The sequence below is a fragment of the Pongo pygmaeus genome, chromosome 1 (genome assembly GCF_028885625.2).
Source record: "Pongo pygmaeus isolate AG05252 chromosome 1, NHGRI_mPonPyg2-v2.0_pri, whole genome shotgun sequence".
In the NCBI taxonomy this organism is placed as follows: Eukaryota; Metazoa; Chordata; class Mammalia; order Primates; family Hominidae; genus Pongo; species Pongo pygmaeus.
Genome location: NC_072373.2, coordinates 24,292,641 through 24,306,119, shown reverse-complemented (window position 1 = coordinate 24,306,119; position 13,479 = coordinate 24,292,641). Strand labels below are relative to the sequence as shown.

General features: G+C 34.9%; 1 protein-coding gene across 2 annotated transcripts in view; it reads left to right on the top strand.

Moving 5' to 3' along the window:
* The window catches only part of DNAH14 (dynein axonemal heavy chain 14), a 510,612-nt gene that overhangs the window by 369,695 nt on the left and 127,438 nt on the right, over positions 1 to 13,479 (top strand). For both annotated transcript variants that reach the window (XM_063672417.1, XM_054474368.2), the window contains exon 55: positions 6,198 to 6,395. In XM_063672417.1, the coding sequence (XP_063528487.1) occupies positions 6,198 to 6,395 (198 nt within the window). The remainder of the gene's footprint in view (positions 1 to 6,197; positions 6,396 to 13,479) is intronic.

Sequence of the window (13,479 nt, the reverse complement as noted above, 5' to 3'; positions counted from 1 at the left end):
CAACAGCAAAACACATATTCTTTTGAAGCAAACATGTAACATTCTTGAGGAGAGACCGAATGCCAAGCCATAAAACAAGCCTCAGTAAATTCAAAGGATTGAAATCATACAAAGTATGTTCTTTGACCACAGTAGAACTAAATTAGAACAACAAAAGGAATTTTCCAACAAAAGGAAAGTTGGGATATTAATAACTATGTGGAACTTTTATAACATACTCCTAAATAGGTGAAAGAAGAAATTGCAGAGAAATTAGAAAATACTTTGAGATACATGAAAACAAACAAAGACATAATATAAAGCTGTTCTTTAAGAGAAATCTATAGCTATAAATACTTATATTTAAAAAGAACAACCTCAAATCAATAACCTAACCTTCCACCTTAGGAAAATATCAAAAGGAAAGAAAACCAAACCCAAAACAAGCAGATGGAAGAAAATAATAAAGATTAGAGAAGAAAGTAGAGAATATAAAACCAGTAGGGAATATCAATAAAATCGAAAGTTGGTTCTTTGAAAAGATCAACAAAATTGACAAGTTCTTTGCTAGACTGACCAAGAAAAAAGGAAGAAAAGACTCAAATTATTAAAATCAGGAATTAAAGAGGGAATATTACTATCAATATTACAGAAATAAAAAAGATTATAAGAGACTATGAACAATTGTATGCCAACATATTAGATCACTTAGATAAAATGTCTTTCCTAGAAATACATAAGTTACTGAAACTGAAGAATTAGGAAATCTAACAGACCAATAACAAATAAGGAGATTTAATTAGGAATTTTACAACTTCCCACAAGAAAAGCCCAGAGCCGAATGGCTTCACCAGAGATTTCTACCAAACATCTAAGGAAGAATTGACACCATTCCTTCACAAACTCTTCCAGATAATAGAAGAGGGAATACTTCCCAATTCATCTATAAGGTCAGTAACATCCTAATACCAAAACTAGACAAAGTCATCACAAGAAAAGAAAACTACAGGCTAATATCCCTTATGAATATAGTGGAAAAAAATCCGAACAAAATCTTAACAAACGAAAACCAGCAACATATAGCAAGTATTATACATCATAAGCAAGTGAGATTTACTGCAGGGATGCACATTTGGTTTAATATTTTCTAAAAGTCATTAATGCAATGTATCTATTAATGGAATTAAAAGCAAAAACCACACAATAATCTCAGGAGATGCAGAAAAGCATGACAAAATCCAACACCATTTTTTTTACTCTCAGCAAAAAGGAAAAGAAGGAAGCTTCATCAACCTAATAAAGAGCTTTTATGAAAAACTTACAGCTAGCCTTATGCTTAACAGTGAAAGACGAAATGCTTTTCCCCTAAGATTGAGAGCAAAGCAAGAATGTTTTGCCTTACAATTTCTATTCAACACTATACTAGAGGTTCTACCCAGTGCAGTTAGGTAAGAAAAAGTGGGGAAAGGGCATCCAGATTAGAAAAAATAAAGGAAGCAAACCCATTCTTATTCACATTCCACATGATCCTGTTTGTGGAAAATCCTAAGGACAAACAACCCAATTAAAAATAAACAGGCCAGGTGCAGTGGCTCACGCCTGTAATCCCAGAACTTTGGGAGGCCAAGGTGGGTGGATCACTTGAGGCCAGGAGTCTGAGACCAGCCTGGCCAACAGGGTGAAACTCCATCTCTACAAAAATACAAAAATTAGCTGGGCATGGTGGCGCGCACCTGTAATCTCAGCTACTCAGGAGGGTGACGCAGGAGAATTGCTTGAACCCAGGAGGCGGAGGTTACAGTGAGCCAAGATGCGCCACTGCACTCCAGCCTGGGTGATAGAGCGAGACTCTTGTCTCAAAAAATAAAAATAAAAATAAACAGATGCTGGCCCCGTGTGGTGGCTCATGCCTATAATCCCAGCACTTTGGGAGGGCAACACAGGAGGATTGCTTGAGGCCAGGAGTTCAAGACCAGCCTGGGCCACATAATGAGACCCTTTCTTACAAAAAAAAATAAAAAGCCAGGTATGGTGGCATGTACCTGTAGTCCCAGCTACTCAGGAGGCTGAGGCAGGGGGATCACTTAAGCCCAGGAGTTCAAGGCTGCAGTAAGCCATGATAGCACCACTGCACTCCAGCCTAGGTGACAAAGTGAGACCCTGTCTCAAAAAAATAAATTAAATTAATAAATGAAGAAACAGGTACTTTTTATGGCTGAATGGCATTTTATTGTACATATATACCACATTCCCTCTATCTATTCTTCTGTTGATGGACATTTGGCTTATTAGCTCTTGTGAATAGTGCTACAGTAAGTGGCAACATGGAAGAGCCTGGAAGGCCTCATGTTAAGCAAAATAAGTTAGGCACAGAAAGAGAACTACTGCATGTTCTCACTCGTGTGAAAACTGAGAAACAAAATTTGAACTCACAGAAGTAGAGAGTAGAATTATGGGTATTAGAGGCCAGGAAGGGGAGAGGAGGGGAGAATGGGAGAGTTTAGTTAATTAATACAAAATTGTAGCTACATAGGAGGAATGAATTCTGGTGTTTTGCAGCACTGTAGGCTGAATATGGTTTACTATAATTTATTGAATGTTTTCAAAATGCTAGAGGAGAGGATTTTGAATGTTCACAACACAAAGAAAGGACAATGTTTGAGGTGATGAATGTATTTACTCCAGTTTGGTCATTATACTTATATGTTCATATGGAATTATCACTCTGTATCCCATAAATATGTACAATTATCACATGTCAACTAAAAAATAAAAGGAAAAAATAAATACCTTACAAAAGCATATGAAAAGGTGCTCAATATCAGTTGTCATTAGGGGAAACAATAATGAGATACCACAACATCCCTATTAAAATGACCAAAATCCAGAGAACTGATAATAGCAATTACTGACTAGGATACAGAGCAATAGGAACTCTCATTCATCGCTGGTGGGAATTGAAAATAGCACAGCCACTTTGGAAGACAGCTTAGCAGTTTCCTACAAAGCTAAACATAGTCTTGTCGTATGAGCCAGTAATCATGCTCCTACATATTTACCTAACTGATTTGAAAATGTACGCCCACATAAAAACCTGCACAGGAATGATTATAGCAACTTTATTCATAATCACCAAAAACTGGAAGCAACCAAGATTCCTTCAATAAAGCAAATGAATAAACACACTGTAGTAGTACATTGATACAATGGAATATTATTCAGAGATAAAAAGAAATGAGCTCTCAAGCCACAAAAAGACATAGGTGAATTTCAAAGGTATATTGCTAAGTGAAAGAAGTCAGTCTGGAAAGGCAACATATTATATGATTCCACTTATATGACATTCTGGAAAAGGCAAAACTATGGAAATGGTAAAAATATTTGTTGCCTAAGGGTTTGGTGGAAAGAAAGTAAAGTGAAACACAAGATTTTTAGGATGGTGAAAATTCTGTATACTATAATGGTGAACACATGACACTATATATTTGTCAAAGCCCATAGAAATTGACGACACAAAAAATGAGCCTTAATGTATACAAATTTAGAAAAAAATGATTTTGGAGTTCTGGTAATCCCAGGATGAAATGCAGAATTTGAAAGAACAATCAAACCATGTTGCAAGTGTGTAACACAAACTCACTGAAGAGGATTAGGGGAAAAGGAGCCAGTATAAAAAGCAGTTTGGGGGTAAAGTTAACCATTCCAATACCACAATACACATATACTGGAATTGAATAATGAAGTAAATGAATGGCAGATGTTGGAAACCAGTTTTCTCACTATTGGAGGGCAGAGCTAAACAAGGGAAAGAGGCTAGAATGATCATGTAGTAACAGAGTTGGAGATATAAGTTGAACTTATGTTTAGCTCAATATAGGTGATTGGATATAGAAATTTTATAGGAATGTGTGTCTATAAGGGTTAGTATACAAACATTTATTTATTTGCTGTGTCAGCTGGGAGGGCTTACAGGCAGTGATCTCCAGTAGCAATGAGTACACCTAGCTTCCAGATCTTGGTTTCTAATATCATTCTCCAATAAAAGGAACCAGGACTCCTTGGGAAAATTGCTGATTACAGGACTGGGACAGGAAATGTACAATATGAGCCTGGAGAATCCTGTAGTGCTACAAGTGAAGTGCTAAAATAATCATGGCGTTATGTCAGAGGGACACAAGAGCCAACTAAAGAGTTCACAGTGGCCAAAGCTGGAGCAAGAAAACAAAGAAATAAAGTGGTATTAAATTATAATCTAAAGTGTATAATAAATATCCATGGGCCCATACTTATATAAATAAATGACTAAATAAAAAAGTAAATGAGGGAGAATAGACAAATCTCCCATTCAGAAGATATTCACATAATGTACGTAGGTAGTCTACCCTCAAGAAGCTGGAGCATAACTCCTCACTCCTTCACTGAGGGCTGCACATAGTGACTTTCTCCCAAAGAGTACAGTACAGAAAGGGGGAAAAAAAGAGTAACTTCACAGTGGAGAAACCTGACAAACACCACCTTATCTAGGTGATCAAGTTCACCATCAAAAATGATAAATCATGGTGAGTATAATCTTGAGAAAAACAGCACGAAAATCCTAGTTGAGTGACATTCCGTAAAATACCTGATCAGAACTCCTTGAAACGCTTAAGGCTATCGAAAATAAGGAAAGTGTGAAAAACCGTCACAGCCAAGAGTAGCTTAAGGAGATTTGGCTACTAAATGTAATATAGTATGCTGGAGGAAATTCCGAAGGAGAGAAAAAAACCTTAGGTTAAAAACTAAGGAGATCTGAAAAAAGTATGGACTTCAGTTAATAATAACTTATCAAATATTGGTTCATTAATGGTAACAAATGTAATATACTAAGGTTAGATGCTAATAGGGGAAATTGGATGTGGGATATATGACAGTTCCCCATACTATCTTGGCAATTTTTCTGTGAGTCTAAAACTCTTCTAAAATAAGTTTATTTTTTAAAATAGACAAAGATTTGAATAGATGTTTCACCAAAGACGATACATGAATGGTTAATCAGCCCATGAAAAGATGTTCGGCTTCATTAGTTATTAGGGAAATGCAAATTAAAACCACAGTAACACTGAACACCCACTTGAATGGCTATAATCAAAAAGATAGCTAATAACAAGCATTGACAAGATTGTGTATAAACTGAACTTTCATACACTGCTTGTGGGAGTGTAAAATAGTACAACTACTTTGGAAAATGGTTTGGCTATTTCTTATAAAGTTTAACATAGATTTACCACATAATTGAGCAATTCCATTTCTCTGTCTCTACACAAGGGAAAATAAAACAAGTGTCCACTCAAAGACTTGTATGGAAATGTTCATAGCAGCATTATTCATAATCAAGAAGTAGAAACAACCCAAATGTTCGTCAATGGATAAATAAAATGTGATATGTCCATACAATAGAATACCATTCAGCAATAAAAAGGAACAAACTACTGATACACATACAACATGAAATAACTTATTATGCTAAGTAAAATAAATCAGATACATTAGACTTCATGGTATATAATTTCACTTACATGAAATGCCAAAAATAGGCAAATCAATAGAGATGAAAACGTATTAGTGATTGGGCCTGAGAGTTGGATGGGGATTGACTGCCAGGGGGCTTGAAAGATCTTTTTGGGGTGAAGGAAATGGTTCCAAAACTGAATTGTGACAAGGATTGCTTAAGTCTGTAAATGTACTAAAAAGCATTGAATTATCCACTTAAAACAGGTATAATCTGTAAATTATACCTAAATAAAGCTGTTTTTAAAACAATACTTACTTTGCCATTATTCCCCAAAAGCATTTATTAAGTACCTGTTGCTCAAAATAAAAAGGAAAAGATCTATCTAGTTACTTATAAATGAAGAATCAAATATTGGCAGTGACATAAAGATAGTTTATAAGCCTATTTGTGCTATTTTTCAAGATTATGTTCTCTTTCCAGTGAAATTTTCTCATATATTTCAAGAGGCTATGGGAAGATGAAAATATTGAATGTGGATGAGTGCCTTATAAAAATTTTGATAAAATATTTAAATTATGTTTAATATGACTCCCAAAAGGTTATAAATAAAAATAGTCTGGGGTATTTTTACTGTCAAAATTTCTAGCACAAATAATAAACAGAAAACTATATGTTGAAAGATTCCCAGAAAATATATGTCATATGTTGGATTTCTTTTCTCCCAAAGATTGGAATAGATGGATGTGGGAAAAAAACATGTGCAACCTTGGCCTGTTATTTGACAGATAACAAATTATACCGAGTGCCTATATCTCACAGATGTGCCTACATTGAATTCAAAGAAGTCTTTAAAAAGGTGTTTATTCACGCAGGATTAAAAGGGAAACCCACTGTTCTGATGGTTCCCAATTTAAACATAGAACAAGTAAGTACTTTTTGTCTTTGTTATTTGCTTAAGTTTGATATCTATGTGGCTACCCCCTCCCCAAAAATTTAATATTTGAAAAGAAAACAAGAAAATATTTATGAATGGTTCTATTAGCCTACAATATCAGTTTTCTTGCAGTATTCTCTGTTCTCACCTAGTCATAGCCCACAGAGTTTATATATTTGTAATGATGCCATAGGTAGTTATGAATAAATATTTCAATAAAGGTATTTTCTATGTCATTATCATGTTCATTTTAATTGACAGATTGGAAGTAATTTATCTATGTAGCTGAAGTCATCTGTCTTATATCAGAACTAGCTTTATAATCTATATTTTAAAAACCTTTCATCTATATCCAGTATCTGTATCTACAGTTAGGTATGTAATCTACAATCTGCGCTTACAGCATCCAGGCTTCTGTTTCTCTCCATTACTCTTCTTCTGCTCTATTTTCACTGTCAGATGCAGGACTTTCCTTACAGAATATGTTATTTTTGTCATATATGTGTATGTGTGTGTGTGTGTATATATATATAGTGTGTATATATATGTGTGTGTGTGTATATATGTGTGTGTGTACATATATATATATATATATATATATATATATATATATATTTCCTCCAAGTCTGTGGCTTGTCTATTTTCTTTTCAAATTAAATTCAATTAAATGTTTTAAATTGACATTATAATTGTACATGTGTTTATGGGGTATAGTGATATTTCAATACATGTAAGAGCAGATTACCGTAACTAGCATATTCATTATCTCAAACATTTATCATTTTTGTGTTAGGAGCATTCAATATCCTCCTTCTAGCCATTTGACACTATATAATATATTATTGTTATGTATGGTTATCCTACAATGCTATAGGTTAGTAGAACTTACTCCTCCTCTCTAGCTGTAATTTTGTATCCCTTAAAAAATCCCTCCCTATCCTTCTCTCCCTTTCCCCTACCTTTCTCAGCCTCTAGTATCTTCTGTTCCACTTTTTACTCCCATGAGATCCACTTGTTTTTAACTTTTATATATGAGTGAGAGGATGTGGCGTTTAACTTTCTGTTCCTGGCTTACTACACTTAACATAATCACATTACCACAGTGACAGGATTTTATTCTCTTTTATGGCTGAATCGTATTCTATGAAGTATATATACCATATTTTCTTTAGTCATTCATTCATTGGTGGACACTTAGGTAGATTCTGTGTCTTGGCTATTGTGAAAAGAGCTGTTATAAACATAAGGGTGCAGATGTTTCCTCGATATACTTATTTCCTTTTCTTTGGTTAAATGCCCAGAAGTGGGACTGCTGGATCTTATGATCATTTTATTTGTAGTTTTTGTTTTGTTTTGTTTTGTTTTGAGACAGAGTTTTCCTCTGTCACCCAGGCTGGAGTGCAGTGGTGCGATCGTGGCTCACTGAAGCCCTGACCTTCGAGGCTCAAGTGATTCTCCCACCTTAGCCTCCCAAGTAGCTGAGACTACAAGACTGCACCACCACACCCAGCTAATTTTTTTATAGAGGTGGGGTCTCACTGTGTTGCCCAGACTCATATGTAGTTTTTTGAGGAACCTCCATACTATTTGCCATAATGGCTGTACTAGATTACATTCCCACCGACAGTGTACAAGAGTTTTTCTTTCTCCACATCTTCACCATCATTTGCTATTTTTTGTCTATTTGATGGTAGCCATCCTGACTGGGGCGAGATGATAGCTTATCGTGGTTTTGATTTGCATTTCCCTGATGATTAGTGATATTGAGCATTTATTCATTTTTTTTGGCCATTTGTATGTCTTCTTTTGAGAAATATCTGTTCATATCTTTTGCCCATTTTTTAATCGGGTTTCATTTTGTTTTTTGTTCTTTATTTTTTGTTTTTGCTGTGAATTTTGAGTTCCTTGTATATTCTAGATATGAATCCTCTATTGGATGACTCATTTGCAAATATTTTCTCCTATTCTGTAGTTTGTCCTTTCATTCTATTGTTTCCTTTGCTGTATAGAAGGAAATTTACCATGCTTTTTAGTTTGATATAATTCCATTTGTTTATTTTTGCTTTTGTTGCCTGTGCTTTTGAGGTCTTGTTTATAAATTCTTTTCCAAGACCAGTGTCCTGAAGCATTTCCCTTATGTTTTCTTCCAGTAGTTTTATAGTTTCAGGTCTTACATTTAGCTCTTCAATTAATTTTGAGTTGATTCTTGTATGGGGTGAGAGGTGGGGGTCTACTTTCATTCTTCTGTATATGGATATTCAACTTTCTCAGCACCATTTATTGAAGACTGACTTTTTTCCATTGTATGTTCTCAGTGCATTTGTCAAAAATGAGTTGGCCATTGATACATGGATTAGTTTCTGGGTACTCTATTCTATTCCATTGGTCTATGTGTCTGTTTTTGTTCCCATACCATGCTGTTTTGGTTACTATAGCTTTATAATGTATTTTGAACTCTGGTAGTGTGATGCCTCCAACTTTGTTCTTTTTGCTCAGAATTGCTTTGGATTTTTGAGATATTTTGTGGTTCTATTTGAATTTTAGGAATTTTTTTCTATTTCTGTGAAGAATATCATTGGCATTTTTCAGAGATTGCAACAAATCTGTAGATTGCTTTGGGTAGTATGGTCATCTTAACAATATTAGTTTTTTTGATTCATGAACATGGGATGTTTTTCCATTTGTTTGTACCCTTTTCAGTTTCTTCTATCAGTGTTTTGTGGTTTTCCTTGTAGAGTTCTTTCATCTCCTTGGTTCAAATTTATTCCCAGGTATTTTATTTTATTTATTGTAGCTATTCTAAATGGGATTGCCTTTTTAATTTCTTTTTCACCTAGTTTGCTGTTCATATATAGAAGCATTACTGATTTTTGTGTCCTGCAACTTTGCTGCATTCATTTATCAGTTTTAAGAGATTTTCGTCAACCCCATAGAAAAGTGGGCAAAAGACATGAACAGACACTTTTCAAAAGAAGACATACATGGAGCCAACAATTATATTTTAAAAAGCTCAACATCACTGATAGTTAGAGAAATGCAAATCTGAGATACCATCTAACACCAGTCAGAATGGCCACTATTAAAAAGTCAAAAAATAACAAACGCTGATGAGGTCGTGGAGAAAAGGAATGCTTATACACAGTTGGTGGGTGTGTAAATTGGTTCAGCCATTGTGGAAGACAGTGTGTCAGTTCCTCAAAGACCTAAAGACAGAAATACCATTCAACCCAGAAACCCCATTAGTGGGTATATACTTAGAGGAATATAAATTATTCTATTATAAAGATACATGCATGTGTATGTCACTGCAGCACTATTCACAATAGCAAAGACATGAAATCAACCTAAATGTTCATCAGTGATAGGCTGGATAAAGAATATGTGGACATATACACCATGGAATACTATGCAGCCATTAAAAAAACAAGACCATATCCTTTGCTGTGACATGGATGGAGCTGGAGGTCATTAGCAAACTAACACAGGAACAGAAAACCAAATACTGCATGTTTTCACTTACAAGTGGGAGTTAAATGATGAGAACATATGGACACAGAGAGGAACCATACACACTGGGGCCTTTCAGAGTGTGAAGGGTGGGAGGAGGGAGAGAATCAGGAAAAAAAACTAATGAGTACTAGGCTTTATACCTGGCTGATGAAATTATCTGTACAACAAACCCCCATGACACAAGTTTACCTAGGTAAAAAATTTGCACTTCTACTACTGAACTTAAAATAAACGGTTTTTTTAACAAAAAAGAGTTTCTTGGTAGAGTCTACATATTTATAAGACCATGTCATCTGGAAATGGGGCAATTTGACTTCCTCCTTTTTAACTTGGATGCCCTTAGTTTCTTTCTTTTATCTAATTGCTTTGGCTAGAATTTCCAGTGCTATGTTGAATAAGAGTGGTGAGAGTGGGCATTCTTTTCTTGTTTTAGCTCTCAGAGGAAAAGCTTTGAGCTTTTCCCTATTCAGTATGATGTTAGTTGTGGGTTTGTCACATATGGCCTTTATTGTGTTAAGGTACTTTCCTTCAATAGCTAATTTATTGAGAGTTTTTATCATGAAGGGATGTTGGATTTTATTTAATGCCTTTTCAGTATCTATTGAGATAATTGTGGTTTTTTTTCTATATTCTGTTTATGCAGTGTATCATGTTTATTGATTTGCATATGTTGAACCATCCTTGCATTCCTGACATAAATCTCAGTTGATAATGGTGTATTATCTTTTTGCTGTGTTGTTGGATTCAGTTTGCTAGTATTTTGTTGAGGATTTTTGTATCTAGATTCATCAGGAATATTGGCCTGTAGTTTTCCTTTTTCATCATGTCCTTGTCTGGTTTTGGTATCAGCGTTATGCTGACCTCATAGAATGAGTAAGGAATAATTTCCTCTTTAATATTCTGGAATAGCTTGAGAATAATTAATATTAATTTGTCTTTAATAGTTTGGTAGAGACCGAGAGTAGTGGCTCATGCCTGTAATCCCAGCACTTTGGGAGGCCAAGGCAGGCAGATCACCTGAGGTCAAAAGTTCAAGACCGGCCTGGCCAACATGGTGAAACCCAATCTCTACTAAAAGTACAAAAAAAATTAGCCAGGTGTGGTAGCAGGTGCCTGTAATCCCAGCTACTTAGGATACTGAGGCAGGAGAATTGCTTGAACCCAGAGACAGAGGTTGCCATGAGCCGAGGTGGCATCACTGCACTCCAGCCTGGGTGACAGAGTGAGACTCCATCTTAAAAAAAAAAAAAAAAATAGTTGGTAGAATTCAGCAGTGAGGCCATCCAGTAGTGGATTTTTTGTTGTTATTGTTTGTTTGTTTTTGGGAGAGTTTTTATTACTGATCAATCTTGTTACTTATTATTAGTCTGCTCAGGTTTTCTATTTCTTCTTGGCTCAATCTTGATAGATTACATGTGAATTTAATCATTCCCTCTAGGTTTTTGAACTTATTGATGTGTTGCTGTTCATAATAGTCTCTAATAATCCTGTGTATTTCTATGGTATCCATTGTGTTGTATTCTTTTTCACTTCTGATTTTATTTATTTGGATTTTTTCTGTTGTTAGTTTGTCTAACTAATAGTTGTTCAGTTTTGTTTTTCTTTGCAAAAACCTTTTGGTAGTGTTGATCTTTGATTTTTTTTATTATCAATTTCATTTATTTTGCTGTGATTTTTATTACTTATTTCCTTCTACTAATTTTGGGTTCGTTTGTTCTTGCTTTTTCTAGTTCCCTGAGATGCATTGTTGGGTTATTTATTTGAAATCTTTCTTTTTTATATAGGCATTTATTGTTATAAACTTGCCTCTTAATACTGCTTTTCCTGGACCCCTAGGTTTTGTTATGTTGTGTTTCCATTATCATTTGTTTCAAGGAATTCTTAACTTTCATTCTTAATTTCTTCCTTCATTCATTTGTTGTTCAGGAGCATACTGTTTAATGTCCATGAATGTTACAGTTTTGAATGTTGCTCTTGTTATTGATTTCTAGTCATATTCCATTGTACTCAGATAAGATACTTGATATGATTTTGATTTTTAAAAATTTGTTGAGACTTGTTTGTGTTCTAACATATAGTCAGTCATGCAGAATGTTCCATGTACTAATGAAAAGAATGTGTATTCTGTGGCTGTTGAGTGAAATGTTCTTTAAGTGTCTGTTAGGTCCACTTGGTCTATGGTGCAATTTAAATCTGATGTTTGCTGATTTTCTGTCTAGATGAACTATTTAATGCTGAGAATGGGGTGTTGAAATCCCCAACCATTATTGTATTGGGGTCCATCTCTTCCTTTAGATATAATAGTTGATTTATATATCTGGGTGCTCCAGTGTTGGGTACATATATATTTATGATAGTTATATTCTCTTGTGGAATTGATTCCTTTATTATTATATAATGTCCTTTGTCTCTTTTTATAGCTTGACTAGAAATCTGTTTTACCTGATATAAATATAGCTACTCCTGCTTGTGTTTGGTTTCTGTTTGCATGGAATATCTTTTTCTATCCCTTCACCGTCACTCTATGTCTGTCTTTACAAGTGTGGTGAATTTCTTGTAGGCAGCATATAGCTGGGTCTTGTTTTTCATCCATTCAACCAGTCTTGTTTTTTATCAATTCAGCCAGTCTATATCTTTTCTTAAAAATAGAGACAAGGTCTCACTATGTTGCCCAGGCTGGTATGGAACTCCTGGGCTCAAGAGATCCTCCTGCCTTGGCCTCCCAAAGTGCTGGGATTATAGGGGTCAAACACTGCACCTGGCCAAATCTATATCTTTTAAATGGGGAATTTAATCCATTTAAATTCAAAGTTATAATAGTTTGGTGAGGAACTATTTATCTCATTTTGTTGATTGTTTTCTGGTTGTTTTGTATATCCTTCCTCTCTTATCATTTATTTTTGTGGTGGGTGGTTGTTTTTTTTGTTTGTTTTTTTTTTTTTTTGTAGTGATAGGATTTGATTCCTTTCTTTTTCCCCCTTTGTGTATTGGCTCTACCAGTGAGTGTTATAGTTTTGCATGTTTTCATAATGGTGGTTATCATCTTTTCACTTCCACTTATAAAACTCCCTTGAGCATTTCTTGTAAGGCTATGCTAGGGGTGATGAATTCCCTCAGGTTTTGCTTGTCTTGGGAAGATTTTATTTCTCATTCATTTCTGAAGGATAGCTTTGTTAGATATAATTTTCTTGGCTGGCAGTTTCCTTCAGTTCTTTGAATATCCCATCCTATTCTCTCCTGTCCTATAAGGTTTCTGCTGAGAAATCTGCTGTTGTTCTGCTGGGGTTTCCCATTTATATGATGACATTTTTCTCTTGCCATTTTTAGAATCTTCTCTTTGTCTTTGAATTTTAACAGTTTGACTGTAATACTCCTCAGATAGGCTTTTTTGGGGTTGAATCTACTTGGGGACATTGGAGCTTCGTGGATCTGTATGACTAACACTCTCTGAAGACTTGGGATTGTTTTCAGTTATTATTTAATTAAATGCTTTCTACACCTTTTCCCTTCTCTTCTCCTTCTGGAATGCCCTTAAGTTCAGAAATTCTTTCTTCTGCTTGGTCTT